This window comes from Marmota flaviventris, chromosome 12 (assembly GCF_047511675.1).
Source record: "Marmota flaviventris isolate mMarFla1 chromosome 12, mMarFla1.hap1, whole genome shotgun sequence".
Lineage (NCBI taxonomy): Eukaryota > Metazoa > Chordata > Mammalia > Rodentia > Sciuridae > Marmota > Marmota flaviventris.
This window is the reverse complement of record NC_092509.1, coordinates 78,879,106-78,899,332: the sequence shown is the minus strand read 5'-3', so window position 1 is coordinate 78,899,332 and position 20,227 is coordinate 78,879,106. Positions and strand designations below refer to the sequence as shown.

Here is a 20,227-nt window from a genome sequence, read left to right as displayed (position 1 = left end):
CAATTATACCCTAAACTGGTCTTTGGGCTAATGCTAGTCTATGAATTTTCCCTGATTTATAATTAAAGATAATGTAAGCTTTTTATGAAGCTTCCTTTTTTTAATGCAGTGCTAGGGGTGGAACCCAGAGCCTTGCACGTGTTAGGCAAGTGCTCTACCACTGAGCTACAGCCCCAGGCGTGAAACTTTCTTTTCTAAAATTAAAAATTCCTTCTTCTTTTTAATATGACAGTGATGGTGAGCTGTTCATGTTTTGAAAGATTTTCTCTCCAGACAAAAGAAAAAAGGTAGAAACCTTTGACCTTTAAAGTTTTTCTTTTTAAATTTTGTGGTCAGTGAAATCTAAAATTCTTGGAACTGCTATCCAACATCAAATAAGTTCTTTTGAAGTTGGCATTTAGAATTTGTGTGGAGGAGCCTCTGATATTTTATTAGTATTAAATCAGCTTATCACATATAGTACCTTCAGACATATTTACACATTAGCTCTCTTGTGTTTTCAAACTCCACATATCATATGGAGGAATTAAACTCATTATCACCATTTTACAGATGAGCATGTTGAGACCTAAGAAGTGAAATATCTTATTTTCAGTTACCCAGTGAGTCAAGAGAAGATGTATCACTACCTCTTCATCTGTATATCACTACTCCAGGTCAGTTAAGGAGAGCAAATGGTTTTTTATTTCTCAGAACAAATCTGTCAGGGAGGAGAACTGTGCTGAGAATTGGAGGCTATTTCTGGCTTAGGGAGAAAGAGAGCCTTGAGAGGTGATAAGCGTCCTCTAGGTGAGGAGGGCACATTGGCAGACAGCCCACCGTGTGTTTGTTCTCTGGTGCTGCCTTAGTTGCTTCACTGAACTTTGTTAAGCATGGAAAGGGCAAATAGGCGCAAACAGAAGGCTCATCAGGACCTTGCTTTTTTCTTTTCTTTGCATCCTCCCTCATAGTTCTCCTCCAGCCTTTTTAACAAGCCAGAAGAGGCCAAAGATGAATCTCCTTCTTCATGGAGATTGGGACTCAAAAAAACTGGCAGTCACAACATGCTGAGTGAAGTGGCCAATTCCAGAGAAGGCCTAAGGGATCGAGGCTCTTCCATCTACCGCTCCTCTTCAAGCCCTCGGATCTCTGCTCTGCTGGACAACAAAGATAAGGTGCAATTCCAGCAGGATGTGGGAGAATTCCAAGCAGTTTTCTTTCATGAAAATTCAATCCTGGGAATAATGAAAATATTTTCTATTCTCTAAGAGGAATGTAGAACTATAACACCTGAGGAAGGAGACAGACACATTGATAGTATCATCAAGTTGCTATTTGCTTGCTATTATTCTCTTGGTCAAAAAAGAAAATAAATTTTAAATATAGCTTCTTCTTTTGACTTATATGTTCATTCTTGCTTACCTTCTTATCTAGAGTAAAATAGAGGATCAGAGAAAATTGGATATGGCTCAAAAGGTTCTTTTGAACCAATACCAGAAACTTCACTCTTTTGATGTTTAGAAGCAAAGTTCCTTAGCTGGGCTTTGAATCCTAATGAAGCTCAGGCACATTAGGATTTAGAAAAAACATTTTTACACTTGTAATTTTTTTAATTCATAGACATATGATCAAGCTAACACCATAAATAATTCCTCTATGTATTCATCAGGGACGAATTTGGTTCCAGATTTTATAGGGCTCACTTAGAGCCTTTTCTGGATCAGATCTTCCTTATAATCATAGTCCTCTTGTTTTGTCTTGTACTTCTGGAGAATACTTGAAGAGGAAAGGCATATTGGATTAATTCTGCAGCATATCTTTTGTGCATTTTAAGGAAAAGATATGCTAGCGATTCAATAGACTTATTTGATTAAGAATAGTGAGGAGAGCTCCATGACTTTTAAAAAAAATTTTTTTAGACATTATGGATCTTTATTTTATTCATATATTTATATGTGGTGCTGAGAATTGAACCCAGTGCCTCACACATGCTAGGCAAGTGCTCTCCCACAACCCTAGCCCGCTCCGTGACTTTTCAAAGGCAGGACTACTGCTTTGTGTAATTTGTGCTACCGTTGTCTATCCTTACTTTTCTTATGAGAATTATTTCACTGCCTATGAGATTTTAATGGAGTGATTAGGAATAAGCTTTTGAAAGCTACCTTTTTTAATATCACTCACAATGGCATTAGTGTGGAACCAGATATAAGACTATATAGGTAGATTAGTTCTTGCTTTTTTAGCCAAATTGTTCTATGCTGGATCAGTATTGTACCTTTCTTGTGCTTTGCTTTTTTTTATTTTACAGGAAAGAGAAAACAAAAGCTACTTTAGTTCACTAGCATCCCGGAGGCTCAGTAGCACAAATGACATTGAAGAAAAGGAGAACAGGTAATCATAGCACAGACCAGAAGATGGTTTCCTTTAACTCTTCTGGGCATAATGATCTCGTGGCCATTATACCTCTGCCTTCTTCCTGTAGGTGTCCTTAGCATGTTATGAATTATTTGTTCCTTCTGCTGAGAATGCTTCCCAGCCCATCTAGATGTTACTGTTTGTAGGACATCCTCCCTGGCCCTTCCAAATTGTGGGTTAGTTTTATTCCCCTAGCAGGCTCTATAAAGATAGAGTCTATGTCTGTGTGATTGCTTAAAGACCTCTAGTGCCTAGCACTCTGCTTATCATATAGAAAACACTAAAAATATTATTTACTTGGTCAATTTATAATTTGTAAGTAGATAAAATTTAAAGTCTTCCTCACCAGTTAAAAGCAATACAGGGATTTTGAAGTACTCCTGCATCTCAGGGCAGAACCTAATCTAGAACCTTTCTTCTCACAGTATGGTCCTCCACCCAGCAAAGATGGAATGTCTGTGGATCCAAAATCCTACTACAGCCCCTTCCTTGATGCCTTCTAATTTATAATGCTAAAGAGGCTCCCAACAAGTCTTCTTTCCTTTCTCCTTCTGTAGAAACCTTTTTCCATGGTGGCAGACTTCACTTTTTCACCCGTCCCTTCTCTGGTTAACTTATGAGTAACCTACTACTGGGGACTGATTACAAGGTGCTTTTTAAACAAGGAACTAAAGTGACTTCTCTTTACAAAAGGATGAAGGACCTTTGATATGAGGAATTTGGTACCTGTTGAAATTAGTTGGCTTTGAAGTTGTTAGAAGAAAACAGACAGTAATAGTCATCCTTTGTACAGAAAACAGGTATATATAAAACAGAATCACTGGAAAGATGTATCTGTTTCTTTAGCCATGTTACAGTTTGCTGTTGGCTCTTCTCTCCCCTTGTGCATTGTATCATGGACAAAACTGATGGTAGGAATCAGTGTTTGGATTGTTTTTCTTTCATGCCTCTACAGAGAGTCAGCTGTTAATCTAGTGAGGAGTGGCTCCTATACTCGGCAGCTGTGGAAGGATGAAGCAAAGGGAAATGAAACTCCACAGACAATTGCTCCTTCCACCTATGTATCAACCTACTTGAAAAGGTACCAGGAACAAGGGGTTTGGGAGATGATTTTTCATTCACTTGGCTATGGGAATATGGGTAATAATTGCATGCCTTTTTATATCCAATTAGCACCACAAAAATGAATCAACAAATAAATTGCTTTTAGATTTCTTGGGATTAACATCTTGACTAATTTAAAATTAAAATTAATTTGTTTTCTTAATATCTAAATTAAAGTAAGCTAATTCCAAATTCTTACCAAAGATCTGACTTTAGACTCTATCCTCTCAGTCCTATTGAAATCTTCAATCAGAAGTGACTTCTAGTCATCACTGGGCAAGACTGAATTTAAAACACCCTTGTCCAGCAGCTGGTTTTTCTCTTTCTAAAACTAGAGTATTTTTCATCGTGTTATGTTTTTGTGGGGAGGAAGGGGGGCACATGGTAGGGTGGTAAAGGGTGGGAAATGGGAACAGTTTTCTATTGCATTAAAGAAGTTTCATGTTAAAGCCTGTTAATTTAGGGACTTGAGTTTTTTTTTTTTTTATGACTTTAATGGCCCTCAGATCCATCAAGATGTGAAACTCGCAAGTTTGGTGCAGAGAAGGTACATGGGTTTCCTTCTTTTTTCTCATCTCTATTCCCTTTTCTGCAATTGTTTTCTTTGCCACGTATTAGCCAGCAAGCAAAGCACCTTTGCCAGAACCATTAAGCTAGCTATAAGATATACTTAATTAATTTTTTAATTTGAACTTTGCTGCTGATGTGGAAGAATCTGTTTTTCACTGCTTACTTTGAATTCTTTCTTCACTTCCACTTAACCCCTCCAACTGCCTCTTCATGCCTTCATTAGGTTTCCTAGATGGCTGGTTGGTTACCTTAGAAACAGGCTTTGGCCATAGACTATATGGGCAGATTAGCTGTTTGGGATCAAAACTTATTTCCATTTGGCAGGAAGATTTGTCAAATAGTTAATGTCAGAACCCAGGAAATAATAAGCTATAAAAGAAACAACCACTGCTTTAATTCTACAGATATAGCCAAAATCGAAAGGGTTCAATTTTGAAACTGTACAGGCACAGGTCAGTGATTTCACTGATTCTTTATTGTATACACTAAGTGTTTCTGTCTATGTGAGGTTATCAGCTATTTGTATTAATGGCAAAGGACTTCATTCACCTAGATAGGATATTATTCCTCACAGTTGAAATCAAATTCAAGAAAACTTTTCTCAGAAGATAATGTTCTAGAGATAGAAAGGGGACAAAGCTACTATTTTGTTTTCAGTCATGGAGTTATTTTGTGCCGAGGTTGCTGATTTCCTTGATCCATATCATTAGAAAATGGGTTGAGTGGCATTTGGTTTGATAGATGTAGTCTGGCAGGTTACAGTGAACAGAAAGGAAAGTGCTGCTTCTATTTAGAGTGGAAAATGTGCTTAATTATGAGAGTACTTTTTGAGAAAAGATGTACAACTTGCTTCACACCTTGGATTTCCAAAGCATATCTTCTGTAACCCTAAGGCACCTTTTGATTTTATAAAATCTTCTCTTATGATCTTTTCAAGAAGAAAGAATTCTGTGCCATCACCATTTTCAACAGAAAAGAAAAACAGGAATTTATCGTTCCCCGGCTGTGCCAGGCCTTGGTATACTTTTCTTTTCTATGTCATCTCTTGTCTGTATATAGGCAGGAATCCATTTGGATGGGACCCAACAAAAAAGCCTCTTTTCCAGAGAAGGCTGCATAGCCCTTTTTAATCACCCCCTCAAGTGTGTCATTACTATTATAGTTAGGAAGTATTTTTTTTAAAATTCTAACCCAAGTAACTTTTTGCTGCAATTGAGATGGTTCTTACCTATCTTCACTAGAAACCAAGAAAAGTTGCCTTTTGTTTCCCATACAACATTACTTTCTAGACTTCAAACTTCAAATCCTTCCAAAGGCATTTTGGCTTTAAATTAAATAACTGCAGTTCTCAAAGGCATTTTTTCAGAATTTCTTTACTCCTGTCCACTTTTTTATTTTAAAATTTGAAAACCTCTCCAAATTCCCTCATCTTACTTTGGCTTTGCAGTGCTGCTTCTATATCAGGTAGACATTTGGGGTTGCATGACTTTTTTGACTTGGGTTTGTTGGGACTTATTTTTTCTAATAGAGTTATTCTGTTTCCTATTGTTACCCTTTCTGAGCTTCTACTCTTGTCATATATTCTACTTTCTGGCTTTTCCTTGTTAAATATCATCTCTCCTCCTTCACATTCCTTCACTCTTTTGGATGACTGACCTAAAGATCATTCTAAAAAGAGTGATGATTGCTTCACTCTTTCTGGTGATCACCTGCTTGTTGCCAGTGTCCCAGCTCCAGCTGGAGTTGAGCACTCCATTTCCCAGTTGCCATGCCCTCTCTTTGGTCTATATTCCTTTCAATTGAACAATCTGGGAATGTGGGAAGGTGGTGCTGGGAAATGGTGGGTGAGCAGCATGTCCTGAAGAAAGTGACTGTGTGCTATTTTGCAGTGCTTCATTTGGTAGAAGTAGTGACCCCACAAGTCCCTACATTTCAGCCAATCGCAATTCATCTCCTGCTACCTCACCCATTACCATTGGTTCATCTACCTCTCGGGGCAGCCAGTGGCAACCTGCCTCTTCTTGCCCTGCACCCATCAGTGCAAACACTACTGCATCTGTACACCATGGCAGGTAAGGCTTCTTGGAGCCATTTGAGTTGCATTCTTCAAAGTTAATGCCTCTGGAAACACATGAGATTTGAACTAAAGAGACTTTGTCACTGAGGTGGAAATATGAATTCCTGTGAAAATTTCCATAACTTAATGGAGATGCTTTTGTTTTGGCTTTTCTTAGCCAGTTAACCATTGCTTATTGAATAACATAGGATATATATCATTGTATTTGGGATTCAAGGATCAACTTAACATGATTGCTTTTATCTCTCAACAATTTTACCAGTTCTGAGTACAATTTAATGGTTATACCTATTGCAGTAAATTAAGTATTTAAAATATTCTTATATTTTAACTTTCTAGTAATTATGAGTGGGAGTTTCTTGTTGTTTTGGAAGATGGAAGATGGCATACAAACCCAGATAAGAAGGAAAGCTAGCTGATATTCCAAAAGCCTCCTACAGCCTTCTGAAAATTCCCAGCCAATGAGAATGTTTTTCCGGGAATGCTGTGGGAAAGGAGAGATTCGGGCTTGTCTAAAATGTTTGGGGACAGTATCTCCTTGGTTTCTAGTTTATCTAAGGGATTCCATGGGCAGAGTTTCATTGTGAAAGTGTGGCAGAACTTTAGCTGTTGTTTTAATTATGGTTCTTTAATCTTTTTCATGTGGTCAGAGACCTTTTTGCTTTTGGGGTATAGTTTTTGTGGGTCTTGTCCCTATGGGTGACACAAAAGAAAATGTAAAATTATTAATGAAGACATGTTGCAAGAACACCAGTTAGAGTGGTGATTATTGATACTTGTCAGTTTACTAGATTTCTTTCCTGAAAACAAGTAGTGATTATTAATTTGACCAGAAAGGATAAGATCATGATGGGTTATTATAGTACGGTATAATTATGTAGAAATTCATTAGGTTCTCATAATAATCCAGTTATTTATAAGGAGGGACAGGCTTATGACTGATTAATAAAAATAATACTGTATAACTATGTGGAAATTTATTGGATCCCCATAATTATCCAACTATACAGATATGGTAATTATTATCATCATAGATGAAGAAGCCAAAACACAGATAGGTTACTTGATTAACTATTAAGAACTGACATTGGGGAAAGGTAAATATAGACATCATTTTTGAACCTTATTATGTGACAGGCATTGGCTCAGTTACTATACACAGATTATATTGAGATTTGCTTTACTCACATATAACAGTGCCTTAAATAAGATAAAGGTTTATATCCTTTTCTTGTAGGAAGCACAGAAATAGTCAGGGCTAACCTAATAGCTCTAAAGTCATTAAAGGATCCAGATTTTTTTCAGTGTTTCTACTCTGTAATCTTTACATCATGGCATCTATTTCCATGGATTGACTCAATAAACAAAATAACTGCTGGGGCTCTAGCCATTATGGCTGCAATGAAGGGAGGAAGCAGAAGGAAAGAGGGAAGCAGCAGGGATGGAGTGCCTCTGAACCGAAAACTTTCTCAGAACTACTAGTTTTCTGTTTATATCTCCTTGGATATCTCCAGTTTATAGGGAGGCTTTAATAGGTACATTGGTAGATGTAGATGTTTAATAAGTACATTGCTGCCCTCAGTGATACAGGGGTTCTGTTAGTAATGAACAATGGATATGGCTTAGGCAATTAGCCATCTTAAGTACACATATATTATTTATAGTTTCATAAAGAGCTCCCCAGTATATATGCTATTTGACAAATTATATTGTTTTGTAGTGTGCATGTATTAATATGTAACAATACCTCCTACCATTATATACATTTAAAATAATGCACCAATAAAAAATATGGCAAAAAAGAGCTTCACGGTTGATTAAATATTATGTTATAGATGAGGAAACGGAGGCCAAAAGCTTAGTCATCTGCCCACCATCACACAGCTAGTGAGGACCTGAGCAGGATTTGAACGCAGATTTGTCCATTTCAAAGCTCTTGTCCATTTTGTCGCTGTTTGGTTCCAGTGAATTTATATTTTATTCCAGGTACTATTTTAGGAGTTCTGCAGCATTGTTTAGTTATCACAAGAATCCTGCATGTAAAGATATCATTATTCCTATTTTATAGATGAAGAAGAGATCAGACAGTAAATTACCTTAAACCCAAAGCCTATATTTATCCTACTCCATTGTACCAACTTTGATTCCTGCTCTAGAGTTTTTCCTAGTCTCTTATCTACTTGTGAAATTATATCACATTTCAAAATAATAGTAAAAATCCTGTTGTATGATTTAATAAAATTAAATCTCTGAAATTTCAATAGCTTAAGAAATGCAGAGAACAAAATATGTTATTAACCTAAAAACAAAAACAAAACAAAAAAAACCTTAGGTAAGGTATGAAAAACCTTACCTAATGGGTTTTTATTGTTGTTTGTTTGTTTGTGTTTTGAAACGGGATCTCACTGTGTTGCCCAGACTGGCCTTGACCTCCTGAACTACAGGTAGCTAGTCTCCCAAATAGCTAGGACTATAGATGTGTGCTGCCATGCCTATAATTTTTCATAAATGTGTTTTTAATTTTATTAGTACTCCTTATAGATTAATAAGTTTGGGGAATTATTTACCTTTAATTTTTCAAATTAGAAAATGAATAAAAAATTAAGCTTCTGAAAAAGTAGCTTATATTTTTTAGATACCACTTCCATCTTTAAAAGTATTCTATTTTTACATTTGTATCTAAGTACCATAATAGATTCTTATCCAATTATTTCTTTTAAGCTTATTCTAATAATTGATTATTTGGAAGTGAACTTATAGCTACTTATAAACATTTCTGGTAATAATTGTGAGTGGGTGAAAAACAGATTTTTAACATTCATGCTTTTCATTGCTTTTGCCATCTCTGTATCAATTTTGGATCTCTGTTACCCCAGCAACAAGCTGTGACATCACAAATGATAGCTTTTTGGGTGGAGAGCCAATGGTTGCTCCTAACTCTTTGTTAAGAAACAAAGATCTTGTTTTCACATAAATGAGTTTAATTATACAGCTTGCTGTTGAAAAGTCTGTAGCTAAGGTTACATACAGAATTCCTATTCGGTTTTTGTTTTAATTTCTCCCTTGTGCAGTTACGAATACAGACAATTAGGCATTTTGTTAAATGAAAAGAGACTGCAGTTGCTGAACTAGGTGAGGGAGAACTAAACATACTGAGGTTGTAGAGTATTTTTCAAATGGATAATTCAAGAAGATGATCATCAAATCTAGACTGAGGACTACCACAAAGACTCCCACTGCCAAGAATTGAGGGACAGGTGGAAACTAATATCGTAAGTGACTTTAGTGTCTTTCTCCTGTGTAGCAAGACACTGTCTCTGTGTGCATGTGTGGAGGGAGGCCAGATGGTAATGAGGAGTCATTTAAAGCACTCTTGCATATGTCACTATCTTGCTTGGTACCATATAGCTAATTTTTGGTTTTGTTTTTTGATCTCAGACAAAAAAATAATAATAATAAAATTAAGTGTGAGTCCTCAGGCAGAGGATGTCCAACTAAACATGTAATTACACTGTTCTAAGATTTAAGAGCTCAGAATTAACAAATCAACAAACAAAATCTGAGTAAAAAGATTCTCTAGTTAGCCCTCTCTAACCTTCCTGTCTCTGAGCCAGTGCTTTATGGTATTGCAAGCTGACCATTCTCCTGCTCATGTCTCTTTTGATTTCAGGACTCCTTACAAATCCCAGGCTGACTCTACAACAGAGAAGACAGCAGAGAGTGTCTCTTGTAGCACCCCCCTCTGTGTGATCACCAATCGTCCTCCACCTAGCACTGCCAATGGGGTCACAGCTGCCACTGTGCTCTCCTCTACTGGAACAGACTCCTCTGTGGAAGCCAGGGAGAAGAGGAGGTATGTTAGGTTACTCTTTGCTTTGCGGGGGCTCTGTTTTGAATTAGGAGATAAAGCAGTAGGTGTGAAGTCTTTTCCCCAATTACAAATAAATTTTTAAAAATAGATCTTAATTTTGGGTTTTGTCTTTTGACTCGGAGGTTTTGGTGGTGATCTTAATTATTTTTTATTATTTAACATAAACATTCTATTATGGGTATAGTTAATTTTTTTTTCTATTTGTCATGTGAGACGTAGTTGTCAGGCATTATTTCTATATTTTGTGATGGGGAACCTGAAGAGTAGTGAAATATCTTTTGTTCTGGGTTGTTCATAATGACTTCTCTGTCAGGGAAGACAAGTAATAGTCTGATAAAACTCTTGAAGAATAGAGCTAGGATATGTATTTCTAATGAATTTGAGAATAATACCACAAAAGGAACTGAGCAGTATATGATGATATGGTAGAAGGATAATCATTGGCTAGTCTGCATTTTCTTTAGAAAGAAATTATGAAAGAGCAGTTGTGTATTCTCAAGGTAGAAGCTAAAAAGAACTTCTTAATTGTTAGGATTATGAATCTTAGGGACCAAGGGAGAAGTATAAAGCATAAAATAAAAGAAAATTAAAAATTTTTTTAAAGAAAGGTGGAAATTTGTCTATTTGGAAATTTCAGAACTACTTAAAAATTAGAAAAGAGTGAAATCTTATCAAAATTTAGATTTCAGTTTGACTTAATATTATTTTGAATTTCAAAGACAGGAGATTTTATAACTGACTGTGTATGTACATGTAAAAAAGTCCAAAAATCTTATCATCTAGCTGGATAAAGTGGAAGATCTTTAAGATACAAAAAGAAACCAGGCACTGTGGCACATGTCTATAATCCTAGTGACTTGGGAGGCAGAGGCAGAAGGATCGCAAGTTTGAAGCCAGTCTCAGCAACTTTTAAGGCCCTAAGCAAATTAGGGAGACCCTGTCTCAAAATAAAAAATTAAAAGTGTTGGGGATGTAGCTCAGTGGTAAAATACCTCTGGGTTTATTCAATCCCCAGGACGAAAAAAAAAAAAAAAAGCATCTATGAGACATAATAAGAATTGAACTTTTTAATCATTTTAAAACCAGTTTTAAAATACACTTTGAGAAGTAAAGGGAGAAAGATGTTAAATGGTTACTGCCTTCTGGGAATTTTATAACCTATAATAAATAAGAGCACTTGCTATAGATTTTTTATTTTCTTTTAGAAGTTTTATCCACAGATATCTATTGAGTATAAGCTATGTGCCACACAGGATTACCAGGTATATTTCCTCAAGAAGCAGTAGCTATATGAATAAAATTATTAAGTCAGGCTATTAGTGATTTATAAGATAAATATGGTGTATCTAATAGAGGCCATGATAAGAACATTTTAGGAATGGCACAATAGATAAATAGGGAGACATTAAATAAAGAGGCACTTCATATATACTAGTACTTATTCTTTTCAAAATATTCATTGAATATCTGCCAGTTTCCAGGTACAAATATGATCTGAGCCCTTGGAAAACATGCTAGAGACAAAGACAAAGAAATGTTAAACAACGATTAAACTTATAATACATATAGGCTAAGCATCCCTAATCTGAAAATCCCAAATTTGAAATACTGCAAATTTAAAATGTTTTGCGTGCTGACATGACATGACAAATGGAAAACTCCTCACTAAGAAACTTTGTTTCATGCACAAAATTATTTTATACATTGCATAAAATTACCTTCAGGATGCATTTATAAAGGTCCATATGAAATTCAGCTTAATTATAATCTCCTCCACCAAAAATCTTTCAGAAAAATTATGAGAAGTACAATTCCCTAATCCAAAAATCTAATCTGAAATGCTCCAGTGTCTAAAACTTTTAGAGGACCAACAAGATGCCACAAGTAAAAAATTCCATACCTGACCTCATCTGACAGGTTGCAGTCAAAATACAAGTGCACTAAAAATATTGCATAAAATTTCCTTCATGCTATGTGGAAAGATGTATATGAAACAATAATTTTACGTTTAGACTTGAGTTCCATCTCTCAGATATCTCATGTATATGCAAATATTCTAAAATTAATTTTTCAAAACCCAGTCGCACTGGTCCTGTGCCTTTTGGATAAAGGATCCTCAACCTGTTTCATAAAGAGGTAATATGAGTTGTTATGACAGTGTATGACAGAAGATTTAGAAGACTTTCCTTCTCCTGGAGGATCAAAGAAGAAGGCTTTCATAGGGTGTGATGCTCAAACCAAGATTTTCAGGATAGGTAACAGCTAGGTGCAGTTTTCAGACACTAAGATGGGAAGGCGTTTTGATCCTTTGGAAAAAATGAAGGATGGCATTGTGAGTCAATGCAGAGTGAGGGAAATGGTAGACTAAGATGAAGTTTAAGGAGTAGGTAGGAGCTATATAATGCCAGATTTTACAGCCAAAGGTAAGGATTCTAGATTTACATGCTAATAAGCATGATAATCCATTTGAAGAATTTTTGAAACAGCCAGTCACAAAAGTGTCAAGGTTACAAGGCCAAAGAAAACCTCTCTCCTGCCCTTGAGGATCTTTAATCTATCTGTTGTGGGAAGGCATATAAGCAAATCAATTATTACAGTACAGATTTTAAGCACCTTGATAAAAGTATGAATAGATTGCTATAGGACTGAGGCAGAGGGAAATCTGATTTAGACTGAGTGGGGTGGCTGGAAAGCCTTACCAAAAAAGGTGACTGGAGTTGAATTTTAAAATAAAAACAGGTAGAAATTAACTAAAAGTACTAATAAGAGGATGGTATTTTGCAGAAAACCCAAGAAATTCAAGAAACAATAAGTTCACTATGTCTGAAGCTAGAGGACAGGAAGGCTAGTGTAACATTTTTAAAAGTGTCTTTTATGAACTAGATTTAGATGAAGGGAGAAAAGAAAGGCATTGAATGGCCAAATTAATTTGGAAAGCAATGGGTAAAACAAAGTTAAACGGGATCACTCTGAAGCCTTCTCAGGGTCATTCCTCTGTAGGAGGTGGGGGCGGGGTATAGAGTAGAGTTTAGGAATAGTTAGAATTTGCAGCATAGTCTGAATTTTTTGCCTGTAGAATAGGTTCTTTTCCCTCAAAGGAATATAAGATTGGTATTCTACTGCACTTACTTTGGAAATTATGGAGAAATGTAGTCAGGAACCAAATCATGTAGATTTTTTGTCTGTGCAATGCTAAGAAACTTGATCATCTTCTATTCTCAGAGCTATGGAATATCACTGAAGAATTTTCAGCAGGAGAATGACTTGATCAAATAAAACACACCATTTAGCCTTTACAGAATTAAAGCCACTTAGTTTCTCCATCTAGACATGCTTAAGCTGAAAGAAAATAAAATGAGATGTTTTGAAAACAGCTAAATTTTCCTTCTGAAAGAACATGCTGTGTGCTAATTCTTCTCTTTGAAGCTGCAGCTTTCTCTGTAATCAGCTCATTGTGGAAATATCTTGACTCCTGCTGAGAAACCATGATGAAGGCCTGAAGCCTGTGTTCACAGGTCCAATTTGAAACAATTAGTGAGCATTGGGATAAATGGGGCTTTGAAACTGGCCACAGCAAGACATAACTAGTGGAAAGTCATCTCTCAGAAATAATCTCCATTTGCCACTGTGATTAGAGCACTTGGACCTGGAGAATGGGTCTTACCATTAAATTTCACAGCTGGCTCTCCTTTGCAGAGAAGGTTTTGTTCCAAGAGGGGATAAGTGAGTATGTGTATACAGTTGGTCAAAAATCAGTCTCAACTTTACACCCTCTGGTAACAGATCTTTATTCAGTTTGTTAACTACAGATATGTTGTTATATGAACAAAGATAGTTATTAAAGGATACATTATGATATTAGATAGTAGTAAATATGGAATGGTGAACACTGTTTTTTTTTGGGGGGGGGGAGGGTTCTGGATGGTTTTTAATTTTCTTTTTCTATAATGTCCTGTTTTGCAAGATTCCAGTAAATCACCAAGTCGATCTTAAAACAGGAGACGGAACATTTTATTCACCAGCTGGAGGGCCAAGGGCTAGGCTGCAAGTCTACACCCTTTGACCCCCTCCAGGAGTTAGAGTACACTTTTTAAAGAATGTCAGTACATTAATCATAAGTGTCTGTTGCTATGATTCAAAACTGTAAACAAAAATCATGAGATCTAAAATCATAAGCAGAAGGGGAAGCGGGTCAAAATGACCCTAGGTTGAGTGCAAGTTAAGGAATGGTTTCTAATGTTTAGACAAACATTAACATTCTATGCGGTTAGGGTACATTGCACAAGTACAGTATATAAGAATAGAAGGAACAATTTTGCTGTTTTGCATTGCCAATATGCTATGCTAAGTAATTGTCAAGTAGGTACACAGGTGGGGTCTTCCCATGGGAGAATGATTTCTTACATGACATGGAGTCTCAAGGTAAAATGGAGTCTGTTTGGTCATTGTCCATATAGCCTGACCCAACAGTCCAAAGTTCCAGAGTGATAAAGTATTACTCTTAAAATGGGGCAGAAGGAGAAAGAGGACTTGACTAAAATTAACTCTAGGGACCATAGTTTCTCCTACAATATAAGTCTGTGGAGATGGCTATGGCTATTGAAGAGTAATTGTAATAGCCTGAGATTCAAAGTTTGCATGATGCTAAATAATTTGTGATTTTTCTTACATAGCTTATGGCAGAACTTCTGAAACAGTTTGTTATTTTCAACGACATAATCATAGCTTTGCAAAGTTCCTTCCCCCTTACTCTCCAACCCCTGCCCCAGCTCTGTAAGTCTAAAGTGTACTCAAATATATTCTCTTTACATGACGGAAAGAAATAGGAGGTATGCTCCCTGCTTGATACATGGGAATGCTGAGGCCTTGTGAGCAGAGTAATTCATTTAGTATCACACCTTGAGTGAGAGGCATAGTGGAGACCTCTCCCAGGCCTCTTCTTCATTGAACACACCAACTACAGCTTTTGAATTCAGGATAAAGGTTTTTGAATCAGGGACAGCCTGTCTTAATCCGCATTCCAGAATGCAACAGTCTCTACCTTCTTGGCACTGTAATCACCACCATCCAGTCTTTGGATTATCCTGGGAACTATGAAAACCAACAGGGTCATCTGATTATAAAGGGACTGAATTGACTGGCAGACAACAGGATAGAAACGGCAAGTGGCAAGTTGGCAGATAAGTCTGCAGGGATACCAGGGCCAAGCAGCAGCTGTCATAGTGTAGTGGTTGGGTTCATTTTCCAAAGCTCCAAGTTTTCCTTAGCAACAAAATATAAACAATTCCCTTGGCTAATATTAGAGTCTGATAGTGTCTGCCTTTGCTTTTCTTGCTTTTCTCCTCCCCCAGCAGCCCTGAATTTTAAATTAGTTTTATGGCCTTTCTTTTCTTTATAGAAATGGCTTTAATAGTTTTTCTCCACAAGAAGCTAAAATTGCTTGTCTCTCCCAAATAGCCCAAATTATATGTGACTCTGCTTTACTTCTCAGGATATGGTCACTACTGGTTGGGTCACATACACCACCCATATTCAACCCCCTTCTTGAATCTCTTATGGTGTTGTAAGCTAGGTAGTTAATCCTGCTAACATGGGGCTGTCAACAGATTAATTTGGCATCGTCTTTGAGATGTTAGAAATATATACCAACCAACTAAACTCTTGAGTCATGGTTTTTATCATGTGTTCATCCCTATCCCAAGCTGTAGACAGTTATCAATTCAAAAAGGTACTCTAGAGAAGAGATTTCACAGACTTCTCTTAATCTCTCTTTTGTTGTTGTTGTTGTTGTTGTTGTCAAGTGAGTGTTTTCTTTATCTTGAGGTCTGCAGCAATGCTGAATTTACCAATTTAATTTACTAAATAAATTTCTCTACTCACATGATTATTCTGTAAGTATGAATATATTGAACAGGAAGAGAGTGAAATATATATGGTAGTAGGTACATTTTCTATTGTGAGTAAAATATTATCAAACAGCATCTCATGTTACAGAGAAATCTTAAGTGAAAGGGAGAGTCAACTGATAAGGCAGATTTCATTGTCTTATTTTAGGAAATTGCCACAGGGACTCCACAATCTTCAGCAACCACCACCCTGATGGCTCAGCAGCCATCAACATCACGACAACATCCTCCACCCACAAGAAGATTATAGCTTGCTTAAGGCTCAGATGATTAGCAAGTTGTCATTTTGGAAGTCTCTGGGTTGTTAATACAATTGGATTATGCTCCAAACAGTTCTGGAATAGAAAGAAAAGTGATCCACTGCTTGGGGCCCCCAGTCCTTAGGTAGCAGAATGACAAGAAGCTTCACCAGGCTAAAGACACCATACAGACAGAACTGCCTTTAGTGTTAAATCTTTTAAATTTGAATTTTTTCTTCAGAACATGACTGTTTTTGAAATGATAATGATGATAAGTTGCTACCTGAGGGACTGGGCTACCTATGGGCCACGGTAAAAGGCCGGACTCTGTGGGCAGTGCACAGAATTGATTAAGAAAATTCCACTTCAGCCTCTTACTTGCCGTGTGATTTGGGGTAAATCAGGTTCCCTTTCTGACCTGTTCCTCATATGTAAAAGAGGGATAGCAGTGCCTACTTTGTAAACTTGTTGTAGGAATCAAATAATTCATGTATGACCCAAATGTTCCCAAGCCTATCTCATGGGCTATTTTGAGGATTAAAAGAAGCATACTATGTAAAAGTTCTTCTCAAACTTTAAAATAATTTAGGGATATGTACACATAATAACTATTTATATTGCTACCAGTAAAATGCTTTGCGGACTTTCATTAAGATCTGTGTCTAACTTCAGCAGAGCCAAGATCTACTCCCAGAGTGTTAACTATTGCTACTATTTTAGATTTCAGGTTGTTTTATTTAATTTTTAAACCCTATATATTATAGGGATCCTGTATCTCAATGTTTTAAGACTGTGTTCTTCTTTTAAGCCCACTTGTCTTGCATTTTATCTCCTTATCTATTATAGGCATACCTCAGACATAGTACAGGTTTGGTTCCAGACCACCTCGATGAAGTGAATATTGTAAAAAAGCAAATGTTTTGGATTCCCAGTGCATATAAACACTATGTTTATACTGTATTATAGTCTGTTAAGTGTGCAATAGCATTATGTTTAAAAAACCAAAATACATACCTTAATTTTAAAATATCTTATTGCTAAAAAATGCAATGGATTTTCTGAGCCTTTAGCAAGTCATAATCTTTTTGCAGATGAAGGGTCTTGTCTTGATGTTGAGGGCTGCTGACTGGTCAGAGTGGTGGTTGCTGAAGACTGGGGTCATTATGACACTTTCCTAAAATAAGACAATGAAATTTGCCTCATCAATTGACTCTTCCTTTCATGAAAGATTTCTTAGAAGAGTGAGATGTTGTTTGATAGTATTTTACCTACCATAGAACTTTCCACATTGGAGTCTGTCCTGTCAACCCTACCCCTGATTTGTTAGCTAAGTTTATGTAAGATTCTGAATCCTTTAATTTCAGCAGTGGTTGCAGCATCTTCACCAGGAGTAGACTCCATCTGAAGAAACTGTTTCCTTTGCTCATTCATAAGAAGCTCCTCATCTATATAAGTTTTGTTGTGAGAGGCAGCAGTTCAGTCTCTTTCTCTGCTTTTAACTCTGGTTCTCTTACAATTTCCAACGCATCTGTAAATTGAAAACTTGAACCTTTCAAAGTCATCCATGAGGGTCAGAATCAGCTTCTTCCAGACTCCTATTAATGTTGATATTTCAACCTCCTTCCATGAATCATCAATGTTCTTAAATGGTATCTGAAATGGTGAATACTTTCCAGATGGTTTTCAATTTACTTTGCCCAGATCTATCAGAGGAATCACCATCTATGACAGCTGTAGCCTTATGAAATGTATTTCTTAAATAATAAGACTTGACAGTAAAAATTACTTTTTGATCTATGGGCTGCAGAATGGGTGTTGTGTTAACAGTCATGAAACAACATTAATCTCTATGTGTATTTCCATCAGAGCTGGTGGGTAACTAAGTGCATTGTCAATGAGCAGTAATATTTTGAAAGGAATCTTTTCTTCTGAGTAGTAGGTCTCAGAGTAGTGGGCATAAAATATTTAGTAAGCTATGTTGTAAACACATGTGCTGTGTTGTTCCATTTAAGGAACACAGGCAGAGTAGATTCAGTATAGTTTATAAGGACCCTAGGATTTTCAGAATGGTAAATGAGTGTTGGTTTCAATTTAAAGGCACCAGATAGATAAATGCATTAGCTCCTAACAAGAGAGGCAGCCTGTTCTTTGAAGCTTTGAGCCAGGAATTGACTTCTCCTCTCTAGCTATGAATTTCATAGATGGTGTCTCCTTCCAATAAAAAGCTATTTCATCTGCATTGAAAATCTGTTGTTCAGCACAGCCATCGTCATCAATTATCTTAGCTGGATCTTGTAGATGATTTATTGCAGCTTCTACATCAGCACTGTGGCTTCACCTGCATTTTGATGTTATAGAAGTGGCTTCTCTCTTTAAACCTCCTGAACCAACCTCTGCAAGCTTCAGACTTTTCTTCTGCAACTTCCTCACCTCTCTCAGCCTTGCTAGAATGGAAGAAAGTTAGGGTCTTGCCCTAAATGATCCCCTGAAGGAATGCTGTGACCGGTTTGGTGTTCTATCCAGACCACTAAAATCTTCTCCATATCAGCAATAAGGCCGTTTCTCTTTCTTATCATTTCTAGGGTAGCACTTTTAATTTTCTTCAAAAACTTTTTCTTTGCATTCACAAATTGGCTAACTGGCACAAGAAACTAAGCTCTCAGACTTTCTCACTTTTAACAAACCTTTCTCACTAAGCTTAATCATTTCTAGCTTCTGATTTAAAGTGAAAGATACGTGACTCTTCCTTTCACTTGAACACTTAGAGGCCATGGTGGAGTTATTAATAGTTCTAATTTCATTGTTGTTACATCTCAGGGAAAAGGGAGGCCTGGGGAGAGGGAGAGAGATGGGAAATAGCCAGTGGGCAGAACAGTCAGAACACACACAACATTTGTCAATCAAGTTCACCATCTTATATAGGCCTGGTTATAGAGATCCAAAGAAATTACAATAGTAACATCAAATGTTACTGATCACAGATCACCATACAGATATAATCATCATGAAAAAATTTGAAATGTGATAATTAGCAAATTATGACACAGTGAAGTGAAATGAGCACACACTGTTGGAAAAATGGCTTACTCAAAGCAGGGTTGCCATAAACCTTCAATTTGTAAAAACCATAACATGTGAAGTGCAACAAAGCAAAATACAAGGAAACAAGATATGCCTATATTTACAATGTAACGCATTGTTGGGACATACTTCATGGATATCTAAGGGGAAAATCTTCTTCATGGTAATATAGTGCAACCATGTGCATATCTTCTGATGCCATTTCTTCCCTCACCAAGAGGTGTCCAGGAATCTTGGACATTTAGGCAACAGCTAGTGAGCTAAGCATGTGGATAATGGTAGCAACTGATTCTTGTAGAGATAGGGTTCCATATTGTTGTATCCACTGGGTTTTGTGTATTGCTGATTCTAAATATGTCTAGGTAAATGCATCTTAAAGATGTCTTTTAGTAACTTAAATGTTAATTGAGCTATAAGATTATAAGCAAGCATGTGTGGGTTCAATCCCTGACACAAAAACTAAAAGAAAAGAAAGCATTGTGATAGGTTTACTGACACTTCTTTAAAAAATAAATAAATAAATAAATAAATAAACAAAGCAGTAATGCATCTTGTAACTAATTTTTAGATGTGTTTTAGGTGTGATAGAATGTGGTGCTATTTGTTTAGTAAGAATGAGGCTGGCAATCTATATTTAAAATCATGAAGTGGGCAATGAATGCATATGGAATTTCTTTTGAGGATGAAGCAACTCTTTTAGAATCATGGTAATTACCATTGAATGATATACTTGCGGGTTTAAAAATAACATCAGTATTGTTTAGCAATACTAATTCTGGGAAGGAAGACCTGGGTGCTGTCTCCTAAGAGTTAACTGTAATGAAATTTAGGGCCTTTAATTAAAAGTCTGCTACTCTTTTGCCATTTCTGTTGCTGAACATTGCCATTAAAACATAACCTCACTTCATTTTCCAGAGACAATGGCATTTGTCATGCAAATCCTCAACAGTTTAGGAGGGGATGTTTAAAACAATCCACCCCTCAG

The 20,227-nt window shown here is 36.5% G+C and overlaps 1 protein-coding gene across 6 annotated transcripts in view; it reads left to right on the top strand.

Annotated features, from left to right (window-relative positions):
* The window catches only part of Ppp1r12b (protein phosphatase 1 regulatory subunit 12B), a 203,693-nt gene that overhangs the window by 78,806 nt on the left and 104,660 nt on the right, over positions 1–20,227 (top strand). For 4 of the 6 annotated variants that reach the window (XM_027945641.2, XM_071600174.1, XM_071600177.1 and 1 more), the window contains 5 exons: positions 951–1,154; positions 2,288–2,370; positions 3,350–3,475; positions 5,958–6,140; positions 9,816–9,998. In XM_027945641.2, the coding sequence (XP_027801442.1) occupies positions 951–1,154; positions 2,288–2,370; positions 3,350–3,475; positions 5,958–6,140; positions 9,816–9,998 (779 nt within the window). Of the gene's footprint in view, positions 1–950; positions 1,155–2,287; positions 2,371–3,087; positions 3,163–3,349; positions 3,476–4,004; positions 4,046–5,957; positions 6,141–9,815; positions 9,999–20,227 lie in introns of those variants that run through there. The other 2 variants (XM_071600175.1, XM_071600176.1) reach the window with 2 other exon arrangements.